This window comes from Macaca mulatta, chromosome 9 (genome assembly GCF_049350105.2).
Source record: "Macaca mulatta isolate MMU2019108-1 chromosome 9, T2T-MMU8v2.0, whole genome shotgun sequence".
NCBI classification, from domain to species: Eukaryota; Metazoa; Chordata; class Mammalia; order Primates; family Cercopithecidae; genus Macaca; species Macaca mulatta.
The window spans coordinates 136,653,433-136,677,292 of record NC_133414.1 but is presented as its reverse complement, the minus strand read 5'-3'; the positions used below and the strand labels follow the sequence as shown (position 1 = coordinate 136,677,292).

The 23,860-nt window shown below is 59.2% G+C and overlaps 1 protein-coding gene across 2 annotated transcripts in view; it reads right to left on the bottom strand.

Annotated features, from left to right (window-relative positions):
* Positions 1-1,205: 1,205 nt before the first annotated feature.
* The window catches only part of LHPP (phospholysine phosphohistidine inorganic pyrophosphate phosphatase), a 150,403-nt gene continuing 127,748 nt past the window's right edge, over positions 1,206-23,860 (bottom strand). For both annotated transcript variants that reach the window (XM_001083060.5, XM_015148402.3), the window contains one exon: positions 1,206-1,966. In XM_001083060.5, coding sequence (XP_001083060.2) covers positions 1,870-1,966 — 97 coding nt within the window. In that variant the 3' untranslated portion in view covers positions 1,206-1,869. The remainder of the gene's footprint in view (positions 1,967-23,860) is intronic.

Here is a 23,860-nt window from a genome sequence, read left to right as displayed (position 1 = left end):
AGAGGGGTCACTGTCTTGGCTGGAAGCTTCCCCATTAAACACAAAAGAAAGGAGAAAAAACTAAAGACCCACAGACAAACCCAGCATCACGCACAGCCCCTCCAGGCCGCCACTGAATTGTAGCCGCCGCCTGAACGTCCTGTGTTGTCTCCTAAGGAGCTGCCATCAGGGGACTCCATCAAGGGGCCAGTCATCTGCGTATTTTCCAACGAAGGGGCCAAATGGCCTCCCTCAAATCCAGTGACACTGGCCTGGCTGGTGGCCTCTCACCTTGCTGAAAAGACTGTCACTGTTTTCCCCAATCCCGATTTAATGGTGGCCGGCCTTGCGGGGGCTGCACTTGCCCCTCCCTCACGTGGGTCCCACACTTTTTCATCGTCCACCTTCATATGATGGAAATCCTGTTCCGGGGACCCATGGCTTCTCTCCTAAGAAGCGGTCTCCAGGCCCGGCGCGGTGGCTCACGCCTGTAATCCCAGCACTTTGGGAGGCCGAGGTGGGTGGATAGCCTGAGGTCGGGAGTTCGAGATCAGCCTGACCAACATGGTGAAACCCTGTCTCTAGTAAAAATACAAAAAGTTAGCCAGGCGTGGTGGTGGGCGCCTGTAGTCCCAGCTACTCAGGAGGCTGAGGCAGGAAAATCGCTTGAACTTGGGAGGCAGAGGTTGCGGTGAGCTGAGATCACTGCACTCCAGCCTGGGCAACGAGAGCAAAACCCCATCTTAAATAAATAAAATAAAGAAGCAGTCTCCCAAGGGTTATCAGTAGCTTCTGAACTGATCTGGGGAGAAATGGAGCAATCAAGTCATCTGTTGAGCTGACTGATTCTGAAACTTGAAACTTGAGTTATGGGTGATTTGCTCCCAGGGTCCCTGTGGGAAGGCCGCCATGTCGTTGGTCGGGAAAGCAACGCTCACTACTACCAGGCCACAGGCTGCTCCGTTAGGGAAGGCAGTGCCAAAGTTTGCCCTGGACTGCCTTGTTCCAGATGGGGCCAACAGCAGCTCACTGGCCCCCAGGGCCTCAGTTTCCCCATCTGCTAAGTGAAGGGGCTGGAGCAGGTGAGGTGTTTCAGGGCCCTTGTCCCTCATACCTCTGATATTCAATGGCTCAAGCATAAGGCAGGACCAGAGACAGTGGCCCAGACCCTGCTGGTGGCCTCCCCCATACAGTTCTTCCTAGCAGTCAAAGCCCCAGTCAAAGGCTGCTGGTCAAGGCGGAGTTTATTGAACTGTTAGTTTCCTCCTGCACACACCAGGCATGACACCTTTAAGTCTGTCCAGCAATGGCTCCAGAAAGTACCCTGTGTGCCTTGGGCGCAGAGGCTGCAGTTCTTGCTGTGTGGCACGGGAGCCTTCACAGTTCCCTCAGGAGCTGCCCCTGGTCTTTGCAAAGGTGCCTGGGAGGACAGGAAAAGCAGCGGGCTGGCATTGTTTCGGGGGTGGGGTGGTGGGCAGTGTGCCTAGGCAGTCGCAGGAGGCTGACTTGGTTCTGGGCTGCAAGATCTGTGCATAGGAGGCCCCTGGGTTTCTTCCAGGCTCTTCACTGAAATGCAAAGAGTCTGAAGAGAAGGCAGCGGGGCCGGTGCCTCTGAATCTGGTTAGGTGGAGTTTCCCGCATTTAAAGGACCAGGTGCGCATGGTGGGTGAGTGAGTTCTGGGGTTTGGGAGATTCCCAGAGGCCGGACAGGTCTGTCCCACCCTCCTGGACTTCACTACAGTGAGCTGAAGTCAGGGCCCAGGCAGGGAACAAATGCCTGCCCGTGCAGCAGGGCAGAGGGCAGGGCTGTCAGGGCCTTGGGTGGTCTGGGCACTGGGGTGGGTGGAGGAGAGGCAGGGGTGGAGGAAGCAGGGCTCTCCCAGGAGGCTGTCACTTGTCCGTGTGCTGCAGCAGCAGGTCCACCGCCTCTGCGAGGTTGTCCACGTACCCATCAGCCTTCACTTCCGGATGGTGCTCGTCACTGGGCCTGGAGAGGATGGCCGGAGGTTAGTAGGTGCCCCCACGTTGACCACTCTGCAGCCACACCCGCCCTCGCAGCATCTAGCACGGGCCTGGCCTTAGCTTGAGGAAACCTCCAGGTCCCGCCAGGCAGCCTGGCCCGTGGCCACTGGCCATCCCCCTCCTCCCCGTGCCCTACTCAGGCACACTGTGCCCTCAACCTGGACACCTCCCCAAACCTGTCTCCCACTGCTCAGCCTTGTGGTGCAGTGACAGCCAGCCCAGCTCCCTCTGAGCCTCCAGCACAGGCATCTCACCTTGGATGGTGGGGACATGAACGTACCCTGCTCTGGGCTCCCCAGGGGCTCACCCCACACGCCTGGCCTGGCCTAGTGGCCCATGGGGGGAGCCTAGTACATGTGCACTGTGGGGACAGCTGGGGGTAGAGACCCGGAGCTCCTGCCTGCCCTAACGCTGGGGGCCCCCGTGTCAGTGACAGCACATGCCTTCTGGTTGGTGCCCTCTGAGGCCACGCCCACCCAACAGAGGAGGCACCGGGCTCCTGGATAAGCTGCTTTCTGGCTGGGATTCTGGGGGCAGGAACCTCCCAAAGCCTTCAACCATTCCCCAGGCATCTCCCGAGGTCTCACTGGATGCTGAGGACACAGGAATGAGGCCATGAGACAGTGCAGAGGCCTCCGGGCCCTCCCTGCCAGGAGACTTTCTGGAAGGGGCTGTGGGCTGAGTCCTGAAGGCAGGCAGGGGCTGTGGGTAGACACATGGGTGGGAGAGGAGAGCCCCAGGCGCAGACATCCCAGAGTCTTTTTTTTTTTTTTTTTGGGACCAAGTGTCACTCTGTTGCCCAGGCTGGAGTGCAATGGTGCGATCTTGGCTCACTGCAACCACTGTCTCCTGGGTTCAAGCGATTCTCCTGCCTCAGCTCGTGAGTAGCTGAGACTACAGGCACCTGCCACCATGCCCGGCTAACTTTTGCATTTTTTTAGTAGAGATGGGGTTTCGCCATGTTGGCCAGGCTGGTCTCCAACTCCTGACCTCAAGTGATTTGCCCGCCTCAGCCTCCCAAAGTGCTGGAATTACAGTAGTGAGCCACCTTGCCCGGCCCACATCCCAGTCTTGACAGTCATCTGAGGAAGTGGCACCTCATCCTACGGGGCTGTGGGCAGCCTGGAGGGCTGTGAGCCAGAAGGCCCCTCCCCACAGCCTTGCACCCACAGAGGCGCTGCTGGAGCTTGGCAGGAAGTGGGGACCAGCCCATCTGCAAACCTACCACTGCCAAGGGACGTGTTGCTCGGATCACCCCACGGCCTGGCCTAAGCTCCCCGAGAAGCAGGGAAACCGCAGCCTCCCGGCAGCAGCACCCCCACTTTGGAAGCTGCCACCCTGGTCTAAGAGGAAGTGCTTGAAGTTGGTTCTCACATCTAAAAGCCGTGTTGTCCCTTTCAAAGGGTTTGGTTTCTGCAAAGGGCTTTCTTTACCCTAAAATGACTGTCATGGGTGGGGCACTTTTTCTTTTAAGGGTTCTCAGCCCAGTGACCTGGAGGCTACCTCCTGGCCCTCAGGGACTGCTGAGGCTGTAGACCTGGACGGGGGCCACAGGGGCAGTCTCTGGGAGGGGATGGCAGTGTGGGCTCCCCTGTGACTGGGAGGGTGTACCTTTTGGCTCTTGTCCAGGTCCCAAGGACAGAACCCTGTCCCCCAAGCCCCTCCAGTGCCCCCACTTTCTCGCCCACCCGCTTGTATGGGGCTACGGCTGCTTCCCCTCCTGCACAGTCTCCAAGCACAGCACTCAGGAGCCTCACATCCCTCTCCCTTCCATCCTCCAAGGAAGAAATGGTCACCCCCATTTTGAACAGGTGAGGAAACAGCTCAGAAAGGTTCAGAGACTTGCTGAAGGTCACACAGCAGGGAGAGCAGAGCTGGGATCTGAGTTCTACTCCCAGCCCATGTTCTTTCGAGAGCTTCCACCACTGCTGGACATTCCTGCCCCTTCCAGCAAAGGGTGGTTGACAGCACCCGCTCCAAGCAGGGGCACCTACAGATGCCAGTACCAGTGGGGATCACTTGGCTGGCCCTCCCAAGTGTGGCCACTCTGCTGCTCCTGAATGAGCACACACCAAAGTACGAGCCTGGGGGACCAGGCAAGGGGACGAGTGTGCAGCGCCCTCACCCGCGCCCGCCCCGTCAGCGCCCTCACCCGCGCCCACTCCATCACCCACACCCGCCCCGTCAGCGCCCTCACCCGTGCCCGCCCCGTCAGTGCCCTCACCCGCGCCTGCTCCATCACCCACACCCGCCCCGTCAGCGCCCTCACCCGCGCCCGCCCCGTCAGCGCCCTCACCCGCGCCCGCTCCATCACCCTCACCCACCCTGTCAGCGCCCTCACCCGCGCCCGCCCCGTCAGTGCCCTCACCCGTGCCCGCCCTGCCCCGTCAGCGCCCTCACCCACGCCCACCCCATCAGTGCCCTCACCCGCACCTGCTCCATCACCGGCGCCCGGCCCGTCAGCGCCCTCACCCGCACCCTCACCTGCACCCGCTCCATTAGCAACCCCAGCAAGAACAACCCAGGTCAGTGTCGGGGCTTTAGAGGCCCCTTGTCTTGTGTGGGTCATTCTGTGATGGCACACAGGGTGTCCACGATCTAGGAGAGGGGCATTGAAGCGTGCGTGATCCTGTCAGTGCTGGAATAGGGACTCGGCACCACCACGAGGCCTTCTATGGTATGGGTCACGTTGGAAAACTGCGTGTGGATATCCACTTGCGACCCTGCAGTTCCACTCCTAAGTATGTACACAGCAGAAATGCATCCTCACAGTCACCAAAGGCACATTCTAGAATGTTCCACACAGCTTTAGTTGCAATAGCAAAAGTCAAACGCTGGACAAATGCCCGCCGGGGGAGGATGGGAAAACAGACAGTGGCAGAATCGCACACTGGAATACTCCACAATGACTCAAACTGGGATGAGGTCCCGCCACGGCAATGGGGGTGAGTCCCTGACCTAAAGAGCAACCGAGGCCAGGCTCGAGGAATGCACACAGCAGGACTGACTTACAGAGAGCTCCAGAGCTGGCAAAGGCAGACTAGAGACAGAGGGTGGGATGGCGGCTTCCCAACGGAAAGGTGAATAGGAGTGCCGGCAATGTTCTAGATCTTACCTGGGTGGGGCTAACATCCTATTCTTCACTTTTAGAGCACTTTACTGGTGTTATACCTCAAAAATTTAAAAAGCCGCATATGGGCCAGACGTGGTAGCTCACACCTGTCATCCTAGCACTTTGGGAGGCTAAGGCAGGAGGATTGCTTGAGCCCAGGAGGTGGAGAGCAGCCTGGGCAACATGGTGAAACCCCATCTCTACAAAAAAAAAGAAAATACAAAAATCAGCCAGGCGTAGTGGCGGGTGCCTGCAGTTCCAGCTACTTGGGAGGCTGAGGTGGGAGGATCGCCTGAGCCTGGGAGCTGGAGGCTGTGGTGAGCCGTGATCACACTGCTGCACTCCAGCCTGGGTGACAGATGAGACCCTGTCTCAGAAAGAAAGAAAAGCCATATGTGATGCTCACAGATGCTATTGTACAGGCCAGAGGGCCAAATCCTACCTGCGGCCTGTTTTTATATTTTTAAAGGGGTGTAAAAAGAAGAGAATAATATGCAACAGGGACCAAATGGAAGCTGGCAGAGCCTGAAGCGGTAACAGTTCGGCCCCTACAGGAAAGGCCGGACCCCTGGGCTGGGCTGTCCACCGTCCCCCGGGTCTCTGGACAGGCCCTCCTGGGAGCAAGTTCTTGCTCTTGGGAAGCAAGTGCTTCCACTCAAGTGCCCCGCTGCTGCAGGAGACGCGGCTGCTCTGGGCTCGGCAGGGCTGGCCCCGTCTTCCCGGGGCTGCCAGCCACGCCTGGCTCCAGGCTGTGCAGACACACCCTGTCCTGGTACAGAATGAAGGGTGGGCAGGGATCCAAGGTCCCCTCGAGGCTGCTGATGCTCCCCTGCTTACTTAGATCCCTCTTGGAGGACAGACGTCATGAGGGGAAGAGGCTTCTCTCAGCAGCTCTACCTCTGAGACTGCTGGCCCTGGCCAAGGGCACGGCCAGCTGGGTGGGCAGGTGGGCGGGAGGGGCCCTCCGAGCGAGACAGAGACAGAACCAGACGGCTGGCTGCATCAGTAAATTAGCCCCCTGGCAAAACAGCTTTCTGCCTCAGTTTCCTCATTTGGCCATGAGGATAAACCTGGCTCCACCCCCTACCAGCCACGTGGCCTCAGGCAACTTCCTTAAGCCCCTGTGCCTTGGTGTCCCTGCCTCTAGACCGAGGTCATAATAGCATGTGCCACAGTCTCCCGTGAGGAGGGCAGGAACCGATACTTGTGGCACGGACAGGTTGGTTGGTGCGGGTGTGGGTGCTGTTGTGGCTAAAACTGAAAACTCAGCAGTCCTGTCCAGGAAATGCACCATGGGCTAGGGCTGGGCTGGTCAGGGAGGTGGAGCATGACCGGCCTTGAGCCTTCCCCTGGGCACACAGGCTGGTGAGGGGGCAGATAGGCAGGCGGACGGACATAGGCTACGTGGGGTACAGGGAGGACAGGGTGAGTGGAGAGGAAGCCCAGCACAGGCACTGGAGGGGGAGGGTCAGGAAGGCTCCAAGCAGCACCCTAGGGGGCATCCCAACAGCCTGGAGTCCCAGCAGACCTGGCACTAGGGAGGGTGCCTGCGGGAAGGGCCAGCAGACTTGCTCCTGTGTTGCAGCTCTGCCCCCTCTTGCCCTCTGCACCTGCGGCGCTGCTACTCCCTGGTCTCACCTCTGCCTGGCCTGTGTGCATGGCCCCAGATCAGCGCTGCTGGGCTGCTCTCAGCTCCCACTAGGGTCTGAGGACATGAGCTCCAAAGCACTGCTCGCCACCGCCATGTGTGCACCCAGACCACACTTACGAGGAGTCGGGGGCTGAGGCCGCGGCCCAGGTCTGCCGTCCTCTCTGGTCCTGCGGCCCGTTCCCATCTGATTCCCAGCTTTTCTCCCGTCCGATTCCCAGCTTTTCTCTCGCAACAGTGAGAGGTTTGGGCTCCTTGCTGCCCAAAGCGGGACAAAAATTCTCCCAGCAAACACCGCCCATAAGTCACCATCCAAGCCCCGGGTGAGCGGCCCCCAGGACCTCCCTCCTTGGACACCTACCCCAGGTGCCTTGGGGCCACGCTTACTGTCCAGGCAAAAGAAACAAGCCCCCAGAGGGAACAAGAGTTCTCCCCATAGAAGATGACGCTTTGTAACGAGAATCCGGCCAGCCCCACTCTACACACGTACCTAGCCGAATGGCGTCCGTGGCTAATTATGTTTAATTACATATCATTTAAATTCAAGAATCCACTAAAAGAAAGGATTGCATTAGCACCCGGCTGGTGTTTGCCCACACACAGCGGAAATCGTGGACTTTTATGTCTTAATTACGTGACGCTGCTGTGGGCTGTGTCTCCCGGGGAGCTGGGGAAGGCAGGAGGGGACCTGTTCCTGGCCTGGTGGCCCCAAGCCCCTGAAGCACCTCTGCTTTGTCCAATGGCCTGGGCAGGAGGGGTCCCTGCCCCATGCTGGCCAGTGCTCTGTGACCTGTGGACCTCAGAGATGTCACGGTACAAAAGCTGAACCAAGAAACCCAGCAAAGGTGCGTCCTTGGCAGTGGGGACAGAGCGGAGGGGGTGAAGCAGAAGGGGCCGCAGACCATCCTGCCCTGAATGGCCCTGCTGGGACAGAGCCGGAGGAGGAGGAAGAGACAGAGGGACACGGCCACACACGGAGGGAGGGGACAGGCACGGGACACAGGAACAGAGACAGAGCACCAAGTGTGGGGCAGGGGCCTGCAACAGACAGGGAGGGGCTGGGGCTGCCCCCATGGTTCTGTGTCCTGGCCACGTGGGCCTGCATAAGCCCCTCTGCCCTTCCCTGGCCTACAGGCCTGGCTGAGGGCTCCCTGTGGGGGTCACAGCACTGCTCCTCCCCCTGCCCCAGGCCCAGCCCAGGCCCCCAGACAGCTGAGCACCCTGCTCTGTCCCCAACAAACTGCATGACCCAGGGCCGGTCTCTTCACCTGCCTGAGCCTTGGTTTCCTCATCTGTAAGGTGGCATAGGGCCTGGCTCTGGGGGCCACTCTGAGATGAAACAGATGAAACAAGGCAAGACTGAACACAAAGCTGGCGTTTCCCCTGCACCTGAGGACCCTGCAGCTCACGCTGGCGCTGGCCCCTGCACCCTCCCACCTCCACCCTCTGCCCTCCAGGGTTCACAGTCCAGTTCCACACTCAGTTGTCAGCACTGCTGGGAAAGAAAGAAAAGGGCCTGGAGTCTGAGGGCATTGATGAGAGAGGGAGCAGGGCAGGGACATTGATGAGAGAGGGAGCAGGGCAGGGACATTGATGAGAGAGGGAGCAGGGCAGGGACATTGATGAGAGAGGGAGCAGGGCAGGGACATTGATGGGAGAGGGAGCAGGGCAGGGACATTGATGGGAGAGGGAGCAGGGCAGGGACATTGATGAGAGAGGGAGCAGGGCAGGGACATTGATGAGAGAGGGAGCAGGGCAGGGACATTGATGAGAGAGGGAGCAGGGCAGGGACATTGATGAGAGAGGGAGCAGGGCAGGGACGCTTCCGGAAACAGGAACGTTAAGGCCAAGCACTGCTCCCATCCATCGTCCTTGCTGCTGTCCTCCTGAGAATGGCGTGGAGACACCAGGCCTTTGCAGGGCGGCCTCCTCGCTAAGCCAGAGTGCCCGGTCCTTGGGGCCTGGCTGGGAGGTGGAAGCAGCGAGAGATTTCCCCAGGCACCTGCAGGGCCGCCGTGGGTTCTCTCCTCTCCTGGGTGCAGCCTCCCTCGGGCTGCATTTGGGTGTCTCTGGCTGAGGACCTGCTTCTGGTGTGGGGTGGCCCTCCAGGTACCTCCCCCATCCTTGCGCAGCAGCCTGCATGGTGGGTCCTGCTGCCCGGGTTTTGGAGGTGGAAGCGGAGGCATATGGCTGGGAGGCGTGTGGGCCGCAGGACCAGGAGGCCGGCCTGGAGAGAGCATGGCTTCCACCGGGCCCCACAGAGTGACCTGGGCCCCTGGGGACAGGAGGTCTTCTGCCAAAGCCTACTCCCTTCCCTTTCCCCTTTCCCCTCCACTGGCTTCTCCACCCAACCTGGCCCCTCTCCTCTCTTGCAGCCAGAGTAGCTTCCCCAAAAGCTCACCCACCTGCTTCCTGCCTCCCCTGTGTAAACTGCTGTGGCTCCCTACTGCCCACATCATAGCCTGGTTCCTCAGCATGGCACATGAGTCCATCCTGACTGGGCCCCACCTGCGGACCTCCCTCCCCACGCCAGCCACTCAGTGCCTGGGCTGCTGCTCTTCAGACATCCCAGCTCTCCCTGCCATTGCCCATGCCAGGCCCTGGAATGCTCTCGAAACCTGCTCTACCTGCAAACTCCTACTCATGCTTTAAGACCCCACTCACTTGTCCCCATCTCCCACTCTAAGCTCCTTCCACAGGGCGAGTTGCTGTCTCTTCTGAGCATGCAAAATGCACCCCCCGCCCACTCCATGCCATCACAGCTGGGGGCTGCTCTGCCACTTCACCTGCAGGTGCCAGTGTTGACTTCGCTTCCTGGAGGGAGAGGCCAGGTTTCCTGCCCTCGGTGGTCCTCCCACAGGCCTGACCCAGAGCAGGCACCCAGGAAGTGCCCACCAAATGAATGAACAAAGGCCCCAGCTGGGCAGGCCAGTGCCTGTCATCCCAGTGATTCCTCCCGCTCATGCCCTGTCAGCCGAATGCAGGGAATGGGTGAGTGACAGGCAGAAAACAAGGCGGTTCTGTGCCTGTCGCCGGCCAGCTTCACAGGGACAGTCTTTGTACCAGTCGAAGGAAAATGGTGGCCGGGCCACAGCAAAAGAGCCCGGTGAGGGCAGTCTCCCTGCCGCCTCCTCCGGGGCACACGCAGGCCAGCACCGCCTCCTGGGGAACGATGACCAAGGGGAGACAGGTGCGGCCTCTCCCGGAGGGGCTCTTGAGGGACCTGCGCTGCCCAGGGCTCCCAGTGGGTGGCCCACCCACCTCCACCTTCTGACCCTGCAGGGGCAGGGTGGGGCAGAGGCTCTCACGCCTGGAGGCCGCAATAGCTGCCCCTGGGGAGGGGCAGGCATCTCCGTCCCCATTTGCTTTGGAAAGGCAGTGGCTGGGAGCCAGGTGCTGGGAGCGACTGCCCCGTGAATTCAGGGATCCGGGCACTAGCATCAGAGGGTGACGCCAGTTCGGCTGTGCTGACAGAATTGCAGGACAAGGACGGAGGGTGATTCATGAGGTGGAAGTACTGAGGCCAGGCAAGGGGCATCCTTCCATCAGAAACCCAGGAGCCCAAGACCCCCGGAGGCCTGGGGGGTTCTTTCTAGAAGGGTGTTCACCAGAGCCTGGCCCTGGCAAGTGCCTGGAGGATGCGGCTGGGAGACCTGCCTCCGCCTGGACACCCACAGCTTCTCTGAAGGCTGATTATCAGATGGTCTATACTGGCACGTCACGGACACTAGGCCTGTGCCACGGGGTTCCCTGCTGTTCACGTGCTGGCCCAGCACGGCCACCCTCAGGACAGCAGCTTGCTGGGGCCCAGTGAGGTGGGCAGGAGGCCCAGAACATCCCACATCCAGTCCAGACCATGACCTGGCCTGAGCTGGGCTCCTGGCAGGTGCCCGAGGGTCGGTGGCCTCCTCATGGGATGGTCGGGTGGCAAGGTGGAGATGGCCGCAGATCTCAGGCAGGCGGCCCTGAGCCCTCTGTGCCCTGGGTTCTGGAAGTGGGTCAGGGGATGACATGCCCAGACCCATGTACCTCTGGGAAGGTGCCATGTCCTGCTGCTTACAAAGAAACCCGAGCAGGAGCTCCTTCCCACGGAGCCTGTGCATCCAGCCAAGGCCTCCCAAGCCCCTCTTCTCCCAGGGCCTGGGGGTCAAGAGGCACACAAAGGACTCTGACCTGGTCCCTGCCTGCAAAGAGCTCACATGGCACCCGAGCCCAGCACTCCAGCCCCAGGCCTGGGCCTTAGCAGGTGCCTGGTGGACACAGGTTCCAGCCTCAGCTACCTGTTCTCACTCAGGGATTGCTCAGCCCTCAGGCCTGTGTCCCCTTAGGCCAGCTCTGCCCACAGGCCTGGGGACTGCTGAGTCAACCTGGAGCCCCGGAGCCCAGCCTGGGGACCCTCCAGCCCAGGGCACCTCCTGCCATTGAAGTTAGCTGCGTCCTGGCAGGAAGGGTGGCCTGGAGGGACCGGAGGGTCCAGGGCCACATACCAGCCCTGAGGCGAGGGCCGCAGGGCGGCTCCCAGCCTGGAGACCTGCCCTCCCCTTGCCCAACCGGCTCACACATACAGCAGCTTCTTGGGCTGCTTTAAAGCCACTTGGCAGAAAATAAAATCCAAAGAAAAACTCAGGCCTGGAGGAGTCCTCGTCCTGGGCCTCTCTGGGTCCCTCACCTCTCTGGCCAGGAGCAGGGATGGGGACACACTTCCCCTGGCTGGGACCTCCCTTGGAGGTGCCAAGCTCCCTTTCCCACTGGCCCAGCTGAGAGCAGGAGCAGCGGCCCGGTCAGGTGCCGATCCCCCATCCGTTTGGCCATCTGCTCTTCCGTAACGAGGAGGGGTGGAGAGGGAGGAGGTGACCCCTCCCCGAGCCCCTCCACATGGAATCCGTGCGTGAATGAGAAAGCTGTGCACCCTGGTCGGGCCTGCCCAGCCCAAACCACCAACGTCCGCCTTCCTTCCACCTGGGGTGAACCAGACACCCACAGGGCTGGGCACGAGGGCACTGCAGGTATCCAGCGAGGCTGCGGCCCCCAGGCGGCACTGTGTACAAAGACAGCCAGGGCAATGGTGAGGAGCCTGGATTCCCCAACTGTGTCCTGCCCCGGCCTGGCCCCAGGCCCAGTACCCCTCCCAGGGACTGCACCATGGGGTGCTCCACCCTGCTCCGTCACTCCCTGTCCAGGAGGCCTGACAACGGTGTCTCAGAGCTAAGAGTGAGGTGGGGTCCTGTGCCCCCAACCAAGAGAGACACCTTCCCTGGGTGCACATGTGTGGGTGGGTGCAACCCAGAAATAGGAAAAGGGCACGACCTTGGACCCCTACAGTCTCCTGGTGGTCTGGCCCCCATCTGGATGTGTGAAGAGCTGAGGTGGGGCAGGGCTGGCTAACTGAACCCCAATTTTATTCCATTGGGGGGCAGGGCTGGGCTAACTGAACCCCCTTTCCTTCCGGTGGGTGGTACCCAGGGCCCAGAGCCTGCCCCGGCTGACCCGTCCTCTAGCTAGTAAGGACAAAGTCTCTCCTTGCAGAAGGAGGCACTCACTGAGCCAGTCCCCTGGGACTCTGAGCCCTAGTGGGTAAACTGAGGCACAGGACGGGACTTGCCCAAGGTCTCACACATCCCCAGGAGCCACAGACTCACTGGAAATAGGCCTGCCTGCTGCCCACAACCCAGAGCTCTGCACCAGCCAGTGGGCAGGCCCCGGGATGCAGGCGAGGCTCCTCTAGCTAGCAGCTGTGTGGCCTCCAGGACATCAGCGATACCACAGTCGGCCCACGCCTCTGCAGTGAGCCAGCTGCGGGTGGCATCTCCATGTGCTCTGCACAGCGCACCGTGGGGTGCGCACCATGATCCGCTTCTCTGAGATGAGGAGAAGGAAGGGCCATGCCCAGAGTCACAGCCAGAAGCAGCAGAGCTGGGGTTTAAACCCGGTTCATCTCCCTCCCACAACAATCGAAATCTGGGCTCACGTCAGCGAATCCTCCCTGGGCACACGGGGCATAGCCTGCATCTGGGCGTCTCTGGTGGGCTGGTTGACTCTGGCTAGACCCGGAGGCCTGTAAGCAGGGGCCTTCCCTCCCACCCAGCTCCCCCGGATGGAGCCGGGGCACTAAGAAGAGGCAGTGCAGCGGGGGGCGAGGCACAGCATATGTGGAGGCAGACGGGAGCTGGAGAAGAGGAACGGTGCGTGCTGGGAGTGCACGCGGGGCCTGGTAGCCCACCGCCTCCCCTTGGCCGGTGCTCTGCGTGGGGCCGCCCAGATGCCTGTGTTCCTTGGGATCTGCAGCCTGGTGGTCAACAGGACCTGGGGGGCCAGGCCTGAGGCAAGGGCATGTGCCAGGCAGGCAGAGAGCAGTGGGGCTGGCGGGGAAGGGCTTTTGCCGTGAACCTTGGCACCCACCAGTCTCTGTCCACAGGGAGGAAACGGGACTTATTTACAGCTGGGTTTAGCCAGGTGGCACCTTGTCAACCAGAACCGACACCATGGCGCCAGCTATTTCCTGCGTGGTTCTCACTGCCCCACTGACTTCAGGCACCGCAGCGGCTGAGAACAGAGGTGGGACGCACTGAGAGGGACTGGTGGTGATGCTTGGCTGCCCACCAGCTGGTTGGTGGTCTCCAGAGACTCCCTCACATGGCAAATGCAGTCCCTTGAACTCCGGACCCTGGCTGGAGTGTGCGGCAAGTGCTCACCCGCCTGTCTCAGGCCCTCACCCAATTCACGTACATAGGGCCCCCAGTCAAGCGCACATAGAACTTTTCAAAACTAGGAGCTGGAAATCTGGCTTCTTGAGAAAATGTGAACGATCCCACAATATGGGCTGACAAACCATGGGCAGCAGAGAGTGCTGCAGGGGGTGACATGGCAGCTGCTCCCTTGAAAGGGGCAAGGTGGGCCCAGCCTGCCACACTCCCGCCATTCTCTGTCTCCCTGTTCCCACACCAGGCAGCCGTCACTCTAGTGCACTTCCCCCTGCCCCTGTGGGTGTCTCTGAATCTGCTGCCCTGCCCTAAAGCTTTAGCTCCCTGGGCCTCATTCCCCAAGAACAAGTCACCTCCTCCAGGAAGTCTTCCCTGAAGCCTTCCTCCCTCCAACCCTCGCCTCCTCAGTTAGGTGCCCACTCTGCACTCCACGGCAACTGTGTGGACCCCATCACAGCACCCATCAATCTGCTACAATGGTTTGGTTACCTGTGTGCTGCCCCCTCCACACTGAGATCCCTGAGATCAGGGACATTCTGTTAGTGGCCTCACGGCCTTGGATCCTAGTGAGCACAGGAGCAGTCGGCCAACTGCCTGAGCGGACAAGCAGGCAGCCTCCTTCCTCCCGACCACTGGGGACTGTAGGTGATTGCCCGGCACTGGCTTCCTGTGAGCCCTGGCCCTCCTAGAAATCTGGGCTGGGGGGCAGTCCCTCCCCATGAGTGGAGGAGTGATGGGCAGACGGGCAGGCCCCTGGGGCTCAGGGCCTTGGCGCCCTGGCCTGAGCTCACCCTCCTGGTCCTCCCTAGAGTCCAGCTCCAGCATGAGGGGCCACATGCACTTCACCTCCTCAGGGGAGGCCCCACCGCGTGAGACCCCGGGCACCCAGGTTCAGCACCCAGCTATAGAGAATTTCGTTCTGGAGACCAGCTGCCCTGGCTGGAACACCCTCTCCCCACATCCACACTGAGGGGTGTGGGCATGCTGGCCACTCCACCCAGGCCAGCACGCAGATCGGGCCAGCCCTGTTTCTGGCCAGTGAAGCTGAGCCCTAAGAGGCAAGCCCCTCACCCTGCCCTGGCTGCCTGCAGCCCTCTGTGCCTTTGGTGAAGCAGGCACCAGTGGCCCAGGGCAGGGGCCTAGGAAGAGCCGCAGACGCCAGTGATGGAAATGAAAGCTCTTGAAGCCGGGACTGCGCCAAACCAGCAACCCGGGATCCTGGAGGTCTGACGGGAGACCCATCACCGCGAGGGGCCTCACTACCAACAAGGCCAGACCCTGTCTCCCAGACGTGGCCCACAAGGGGGCCCTGGAGCTGGCCGCTGCTTACCCACCAGCTGCCCCCCATCCCCGCTCCCCAGCACTCATGTCCTCAACTGCCCCTGCCTCACTTGGTGCCTTTCTCTGCCACCTCCTCTGCCTGGACACCCTCTCACCTCCCTCACTCCGCCAGCCCCAACTCAGAGATCCCTGCCCCGTGGTCTCCAGGACCTATCCTACCCCCCAAATACATGCATGATCAATGAATGAAGACCTGGAAGGTGTCTGGGACGCAGGTCTGGGGGACCCAGTTGGGACCTTCTAGAACGGGAGCTGACGGTGCCATGGGAAGAGCACCCTGCGTGGGCAGCTCTGTCCACAGAGCATGACACCCAGTTCAAGGCGACGGCGCAGACACAGCTCCGGGCACTCCAAATCAGGCCCCAGGCAGGGGCCAGCACATTCCCCAGGATGCCCACAGCACGTCCCCACAGCAAAAGTGACTTCACTTTTTCTCCTTGTTTATAGAAAGCTTTGAGAGCCAGGCCTCCCTAATTCCAACAACAGGAGGGACTGGGGCCTCCCACAGCCAGGCTGAGGAACCGAGAGGGGAGCGGGCAGGGCTGGTGGCTGCCTGGCAGGGAGTGCGGAACCTCTGGCTGCTCCACCTGCAAGCCCGGAGGCGGGGCTGGCAGAGGGGGCCTAGGTTTTGGCCATGGGAAGGGCTGGCCCTGAGCTCTGTGTGACCTTGGGCAAATGGCCACTCAGAGCCTCCCTTCTCTCATCCCGAAAGTGGGGCTGAAGAGAGCCCCTCCTGGGGCTACGGTGGAGATTCACCGAGATGGTGCAGGTGGTGGGCATGGCAGGCGCTCGCCTGGGTGAATGGGTGGACAGGTGGATGGGGATGGACAAGTGGACGCCTGGAAGAATGATGGATGCACAGGGATGGACAGGAGGATGGATGGCTGGGGACGGATGGGTGGATGGGAGGGTGGGTGGGATGAGTGGATGGATGAGTGGACAGATGGACGACGAATGAATGGATGGACAGATGGATGGACGGATGGATGGATGGGAATGGACAGAGAAGGGTGGACGGCAGGCACTGCATCAGGGTAGATGGATGGGGGATGGATGGATGGGGATGGACAGGTGGATGGACAGATGGATGGACGGAGATGGATGGACAAAGATGGATGGATGGGGATGGACAGAGAATGCTAGCTGGCAGGTGCTGCATCAGGGTGGATGGGTGGACGAATGGACAGGGACGGACAGGGGATGGATGGATGGGGATCAACAGATGGACGGATGGATGGACAGAGATGGATAGACGGGGATGGACAGAGAAGGGCGGACAGCAGGCACTGCATCAGGGTGGACGAATGGACAGGAATGGACAGGGGCATGGATGGATGGGGATGGACAGGTGCATGGGTAGACAGATGGACGGGTGGATGGCAGGAACTGCATCGGGGTGGACAGGTGGACAGGGATGGATGGATGGATGGACAGACAGATGGGTGGATGGACCGTTCACAGTAGATCCTCGTGCTGGCCCTGGGCTCATGGGAACTCATGCTGACGTGACTGTCTGGAGAGCAGGCCCCGCCTCAGGAGACGGCGGGGAGGTCCGATGCCCAAACACCTCAAGGGGACTTCCCCATGGGGTTCTCAATAGAACCTCAAGGCCGCGCCCAGCCAGGCCACCGGGCTCACGGCGCCACACTCCTGCCCCGCAGTGACCAAGCAGGCCCTGGACAGCTGACTCCCAGACCCTGCAGAGGCACCTGTGTGACTGTGCCTGGGGACCAGGGCAAGGGGCCACCCTGGACTCCCCGAGACAGAGAAGTGGAAGCCCCTGTGGGTGCTGACCCAGCCTGTGACCCCTCCAGGCTGATGGGACGCTCCTGTCATAACATCACTCCTGGCAGTGCCAGTCACCGAGTCCTCCCACTGGGGACCTGGTGAGGGGCTGTCATGCTTCCGCTCACTTGGTTTTCACAGCAGCTGGGGAGGTAGGTGCCACAGCCGCATCTTACTGCTGACCAAACAGAGGCTCAGAGCCGGGGCTGGGAGGCCTGGATGCCTCGCCGCCATGTGCTTGGAGATGCTTGCAGCCTGGTCCAGGGCCCACCAGGAGCCGGGGCCTGGGCTAGCAGGTGCCCGGCAGGGCTCACCTAAACGGCTCGCCTTGGCAGAGGGACAGGCCTGGGCGAAGGGCCTCAGAGCAGAGCAGCCTCTTGCAGCTGTTCATAATATTTTGATAAAAACACGTTAAGCACCTGGTGTGTGTTTAGATTAAAAAGACCTGACTCCACCCCTCCCAGCGTGCACTCCAACGGCCAGATCCCCCCAGGTCTGCATGCACCCCCCACCCAGGGGCACAGGCGGGGCCCACGCTGGGCTCACGGCAGGGCACTCACTCTGGGCCGCCTCAGAAGTATCACCCCACCTCCCCTTCTTTTCAGGCCAAACCACATGGGGGCAGGGAAGCCCCATGTCTAACCCAGTGGCCCAGGAGAAAGCAGGGGTGCAGAGAGGTGGCACCAGTCCTCCCCCAGTGCTCAGGGTGCCCTTGCGGGTCCTAGGGGTGCTGGAGCCACTCAGCCCCACTATTTCAGAGCCTAGTGTCATCTCCACTGCCACTCACAGACCTGAGTGCTGGGCTGGGGGATCTTTCTGACAGGTGGCAGTGACACTGATGGGGACTTGCTATCCTGGGTGGTGACACCAATATTCGGCCCAGTAGGCAAAGAAACTGAAGCGGAAGGCCAGGCGAGGGGCCTGCCTGGAGCGCTACACCACTGTGTAGGCAGGGCCCCCCAGAGGCGCAAGACTCGTAGGATCCATGTCGATATATGAAAAGGAGTTTACCAGGGAGAACTGGCTCACACGGTCACAAGGCGGGTCCCACGATAGACCGTATGCACGCTGGGGAAGACAGAAGCTGGTAGCAGCTAAGTCCGAGTCCAAAATCCTCAAGAGCAGGGAAGCCGACACTGCCCGAGAGCTCCAGCTAAAACACTGGTACAAGTCCCAGAGTCCAAAGGTCAAAGAACCTGGAGTCTGATGTCCAAGAGCAGGAAGCACCCAGCACGGGAGACAGATGAAAGCCAGAGGACCCAGCAAACAGTCTTCCCACCTTCCTCCACCTGCTTTGTTCCAGTCATGTGGGCAGCCGACGAGATGGCGCCCACCACACTGAGGGTGGGTCTCCCTCTCCCGGTCCACCGACACAAACGTCAGTCTCCTCTGGCAACACCCTCACAGACACACTTTACCAGCCAGAAACAATACTTTACCAGCCATCCAGACATCCTTCAATCCAATCAAGTTGACACCTCACATTCACCATCATGGTGGCACGGCACGGCTCACACCTGCAGCCTCTGTCCTGGCCCATTTGCTTGGGAAGCAGGTCCCTTAAGGACAGGCCTCCCCACCCGCCCACCCAACTTCATGGTGCCCCCCTGCTCACAGGCCAGGCTGCCCCTCCCCGGGTGCTGTTTAGGGTCCCACGTGTAGGGCTCTTGTTCCAAGAAAAGCGCGGCCCCAACTTAGAGATGCGGCTGTGCTACCTCCATGGCTCTCCAAGGCTTCACACGGGACTTCCTATGCGTGTCGGCCCACTCTGCGTGTGTTCCACCTAAAAGGGACTCGTGCAGGCCCTTCAGCAAGGAAATGACACCGCTCCACGCCTACCTGAATGGCCAGCGTGGAGAGGTCCAGTCACACCGTGTACTGCAGAAGGCATGGTGTTATGGGAACTCACGCGAGGCTGGCGGGAGCGCAATATGGTGCATCAGACCCTGTGGGGAAATGTTTGGCGAGAATCTCCCACACTAAACACATAAATGCCGCGGGACCCGGCAGCCTTGCTCCTGAGTCACATACGTGAAATGAGGCTATGTCCACCAAGAGCCGTGGACAGGCATGTTCTGATCAGCTCTGTTCATAAGGACCCCAAGCCAGAAACAGCCCGTATCCAGCAACAGTGAAACGACAAATACATCGTGGTCCAGCCTCGTGATGAAACATCACCCACGGATGCCGTAGGACGGAGTCTGGCTGCACAGAACAACACGCGTGAAATGAACGAGTGGGTGTACATGTGTAGGAGCCCATTCACCTCAAGTTTACCATCAGGCAGAAGAGGGGGGTGAAGGCACGGGCTGGCTCCCTCTGGAGAAGAGTGTTGACTGGGTGGAGGGGGGCTTGGTGTTGGAGGTACTCATCTTCATCTGGGTGGGGGGACAGTGATGTGTACAGATTCATCAGCCACACGCTTCAGATTCACGCACTTCGCTGTATGCACGTTAAGCCTCAAAGAGTTATCTTTACTTTTTAAGTATCCCAGGTAGCCTAGAAGGGCACACAGTTATATTTGTACTGGGACAGATCCAGAGGAAGTTTGCAGGGTGGCTCAGAAACCACAGTAAGAAAGGAGATATCTACACCAGAGGCCTGGGAATTTGAGTGAAAAAACTTAGCTTTGAGTTCCCTGGCAGCCAAAGCAAAGAAGTAATCCCTGTAGGTTAACACAGAAGCAGATAACTGTTTAGGAGTGACAACCTTCCCAGCAGCACAGGCCAGGGCGTGAGGGATGCGAATGGCCTTCTATGGCAGCCAAGGCTCCAGCACAGGCTCTCTGGGGGCTCAGAAGCCATGCTTCCCACATGAGCAGACCCCTGGCCATCTTTGATGGATGCAAACTCTTGAGGTCCCTGCTGTGTGGTGCCACAGGGGACAGCCAGGTTCTGAGGCCAGACTGCAGTCCCTCCTCCTACCCCTGGCAGCCTGCTGGGTGCCCTCCTCGTGTCCCCAACCAGGTCGCAGGGGGTGGGGAAGAACAGAGCTGGGGCTGCTCCCTCTCCAGTGCTCACCCCCCAACCCCGCCCAGCATCCCCATGCAGAAGTCACTCCAAAGGCCAGTGTGATGGCAGAGGGGACCAGAGGCTGTCACCTGGGGAGGAGTCATTCCATCAGAGAGAGGCAGGCCCAGCCTCATTAAATGACATGGTGTACTAGTCTGTTTTCATGCTGCTAAAAAAGACATACCTGAGACTGGGTAATGCATAAAAGAAAGAGGTTTAGTGGACTCACAACTCCACATGGCTGGGGAGGCCTCACAATCATGGTGGAAGACAAAGGAAAAGCAAAGGGGCTGGGTGCAGTGGCTCACGCCTGTAATCCCAGCACTTTGGGAAGCTGAGGCAGGTGGATCACTTGAGATCAGGCATTCAAGACCAGCCTGGACAACATGGTGAAACCCCCTCTCTAATAAAAAATACAAAAATTAGCTGGGTGTGGTGGTGCATGCCTGTATTCCAAGCTACTTGGGAGGCTGAGGCAGGAGAAATGCTTGAACCTGGGAGGCAGAGGTTGCAGTGAGCAGAGATCACGCCACTGCACTACAGTCTGGGCAACAGAGTGAGACTCTGTCTAAAGCAAAAAAACAAACAAAAAAAAAGAGCAAAGGGACATCTTACGTGGTGGCGGGCAACAGAGCTTGCGCAGGGGAACTCCCATTTATAAAACCATCAGATCTCATGAGACTTACTCACTATCACGAGAACAGCACGGGCAGGACCTGCCCCCATGATTCAACTACCTCTCACCAGGTCCCTCCCATGATATGTGGGAATTCTGGGAGCTACAATTCAAGATGAGATTTGGGTGCGGACACAGCCAAACCATATCGCATGGTAAACAAAACATTTTGTTTATTTATTTTAGAGACAGGGTCTTGCTCTGTCACCCACGCTAGAGTGCAGTGGTGATCACAGCTCACTGCTGCCTTGAATTTCTGGGCTCAAGTGGTCCTCCCACCTCAGCCTCCTGAGTAGCTGGGACCACAGGTGCACACCACCACAGCCACTCCACGACTCCACGCCCAGCTGATATATATATATATATATATATATTTTTTTTTTTTTGTAGAGATGAGGTCTTGCTATGTTGCCCAAGCTAGTCTCAAACTCCTGGCCTCAAGTGATCCTCCTGTCTTGGCCTCCCAAAGTGCTGGGATTACAGGCATGAGCCACCACACTGATGGAATGAAATATTTTAATGCCAGTTCTGCACACTCATATGCCCTGTGGTGAGGGTCCTGGGTGATGGCCCAGCACACGCTAACCATCACTGGATTCCAGCCCTGCAGGAGTGGGGAGAACGGAGAACAGGAAACGGCATCCGGCCCACTCGTGACCTCTCGGGATGTCAGCTTCCATCAGCTCCCACCCATCACTGGGCTCCAGCAGGAACTCCCCATGTGCCCAGGGAGGTGACTGTACCCCCTGGGGTGCACGGGACCCTGGTGCAGAGGGCCTGGCTGTAGCATTTCCAGCACAGGCTCCAGACTATGCTCCAGATCCAAATCCCACTCTGAACAGGTGGCTCCCTTTGGAGGCGCATCAGTGTGAGGACCAACTAGGCACCATGTAGGAAGCACTGGCTGGTGATGGGCTCCTGGCTGGTGATGCGGCAGGGCTTGTATGTGCTCGCACACCCGCTCTCCACCGCGATCTCCCTCCCCAGAGGTGCCGGCTGGCGGCGCTTCTGCCGGGGGCGATCCGAATGTTGCTGTTAACTCCACAAGGAGATCGTGCTCTTCAACCCCCCTCCTGGAAGCCTTTCCCAGAGACTCAGCTCTAAAGAGACCCCACCCACAGCCTGGCACGTGGAAAGTTTTCCATAAAGTCTCACTAATACAATTAATTGTCAATTAAAAATACATTTGTTTTTAACTTAAAAGTTTACTGAATTTGGCCTGGCACGGTGGCTCACACCTGTAATCTCAGCACGTTGGGAGGCAAATGTGGGTGGATCACCTGAGGTCAGTTCTAGACCAGCCTGGCCAACATGGTGAAACCCCATCTCTACTAAAAATACACACAGTAGCCAGGCGTGGTGGCAGGCGCCGGTAATCCCAGCTACTCATGAGGCTGAGGCAGGAGAATCGCTTGAATGTGGGAGGCAGAGGTTGCAGTGAGCTGAGATCACGCCACTGCACTCCAGCCTGGGTGACGGAGTGAGATTCAGTCTCAAATTTAAAAAATAAATAAATAAAAGTTTACTGAATTGAAGGGAAAAAGCTATAGGAATTGCAGAGATATTTACAACAGAAAAGGAGACGTCTGACTCTGGGGAGTAGTTAAGGCCAGCAGAGTTTATCTGCTCTGTAAAATATTATGCAGCCATGAACAATGAGCAGGGTGAGAAAGAGAAGACAAGACTTACATGTGCACGTGCCCATAGCTACAGAAGGGGGCTGGCAGGAAACTGGAGGAAATGAACAACTGTGTAAACATGCACTTTTTTCTTTTAAGTTCCTTTGGCTACAGTGATGCTGTCTTTTTTTTCTTTTCTTTTTTTCTTTTCTTTTCTTTTCTTTTTGAGATGGAGTCTCACTCTGTTGCCCAGGCTGGAGTGCAATGGCATGATCTCAGCTCACTACAACCTCTGCCTCCTAGGTTCAAGCGATTCTCTTGCCTCAGCCTCCTGAGTAGCTGGGATTACAGGCGCACGCCACCACGCCCTGCTAGCTTCTGTATTTTTTAGTAGAGACAGGGTTTCCCCAGGTTGACCAGGCTGGTGTCGAACTCCTGACCTCAAGTGATCCGCCTGCCTCAACCTCCCAAAGTGCTGGGATTACAGGTGTGAGCCACCATGTCTGGCGATGCTGTCTTAATAATGTGCATAACAAGAGCAAAGTCTCTAGTTTGGTCATGGTGCCATTCCACAGAGGTACTGAGGATGCCGAAAGGTCAAGGGCATTCTGCAGCCCAGCCAGACGCGGCAAGGGCCTGGTGCTCAATAGCTGTGAGAGGGAAAATCCAGGCCAGCCCTGGCCCTGGGGCCAAATACCCAAGCAGGGCAGGCATGGCAAATGCCACCTGCTCCATAGACCATATCAGTAAATTATGGAGTAAGGGACAGCTTCCGTCAGCCGAGGGAGCCCCTGGAGCCAGTGAAACCTCCCGTGTCAAACACACATGACCTGGAGACTGCCCAAGGCTGGTCCTCGCTCCAGCCCCTCTCCTCAGCCATGGCCACTGGGGATGTCATGTTTGGATCTGCCACTCTCTGGATAGAGTGCCCTGGGGGTCTGCCCAGCAGGTCCATGGTGGTGCCTCACTCGGGGCCACTTGGGGAAGACCTCATGTCACACCCCCAAGAGGAAGACATGGGAGTAAAGTTTGGGTCATGCAGCCAGCATGCGGGGGCTGGGACGCGGACCCCCGTGTGACTCTAATGCTGGAAACAACTGCAGGGAAAGAAGAGTGCTCCCCCAACCTGAGAGCTGGAGGGCTTTTAGGGTGCAACCCTTCACATCTCAGGTGTGGAAACTGAGGCCTGGGAGGGGCAGATGCTCACCCAAGGCGGCCAGGGAGGCTGCACCTAAGAGGATAAGAGTCTGTGTCCCTCCTGAGAGCGCAGCCTGGCTCTGGGCAGACAGCGTTACCTGCCTGCCACCCACGGGCTGCAGGACCCGAACAGAGAGAGGCACTCTCGGCTGGCTTCCCAGGACGCTCTCTCCTGTCTGGACTTGCAATCCAGGGGACGGGGCAGGGGGCATGTGCTGTCTTCATCAGTTCCTCCACACAGATGGGGAGACTGAGGCATAGCACAGGGACCTGGAGCAGGCCAGTGGGGAGGGCAGCACCCTCCCCCTGTATTTACCTAGCAACTTGCACCCGGTTCCCCGAAACGCTGACTGAGGCCACCTCATTAATCATAGCTGCAACATCGTCACCTCATAAATTGTCAAAGCGGCCCAGTGAGGGTCCATTCATTCTGGCCGCCGGGACGCCAGCCTGCCCGGGGCGGTGCACCCCACACTGGGCCAACTGTGCCCACAGGGACCCCATCCAAGTTGCCCAGGCTCCTGGCGGGCCGCCGCGCCCTGGACGATTCCTAGACGGAATCTTGTTTTCTTCAGTTTTCCTCTCCAGGCCAGGGAGACAAGCCGCCCTCCAGGGCACTCTGTCAACACTGCTTTGCTTTTCCTCAGACCCTGGTCCTGTCCCACCATTTACTGGGAAGCCATAAACCAAGTAAGACAGCCATGGGGCCTCTGGGAAGGCCTGGAGGCAGCTCCACAGCTCCCACCTCCTGGGCACCAGCCATGGCTAT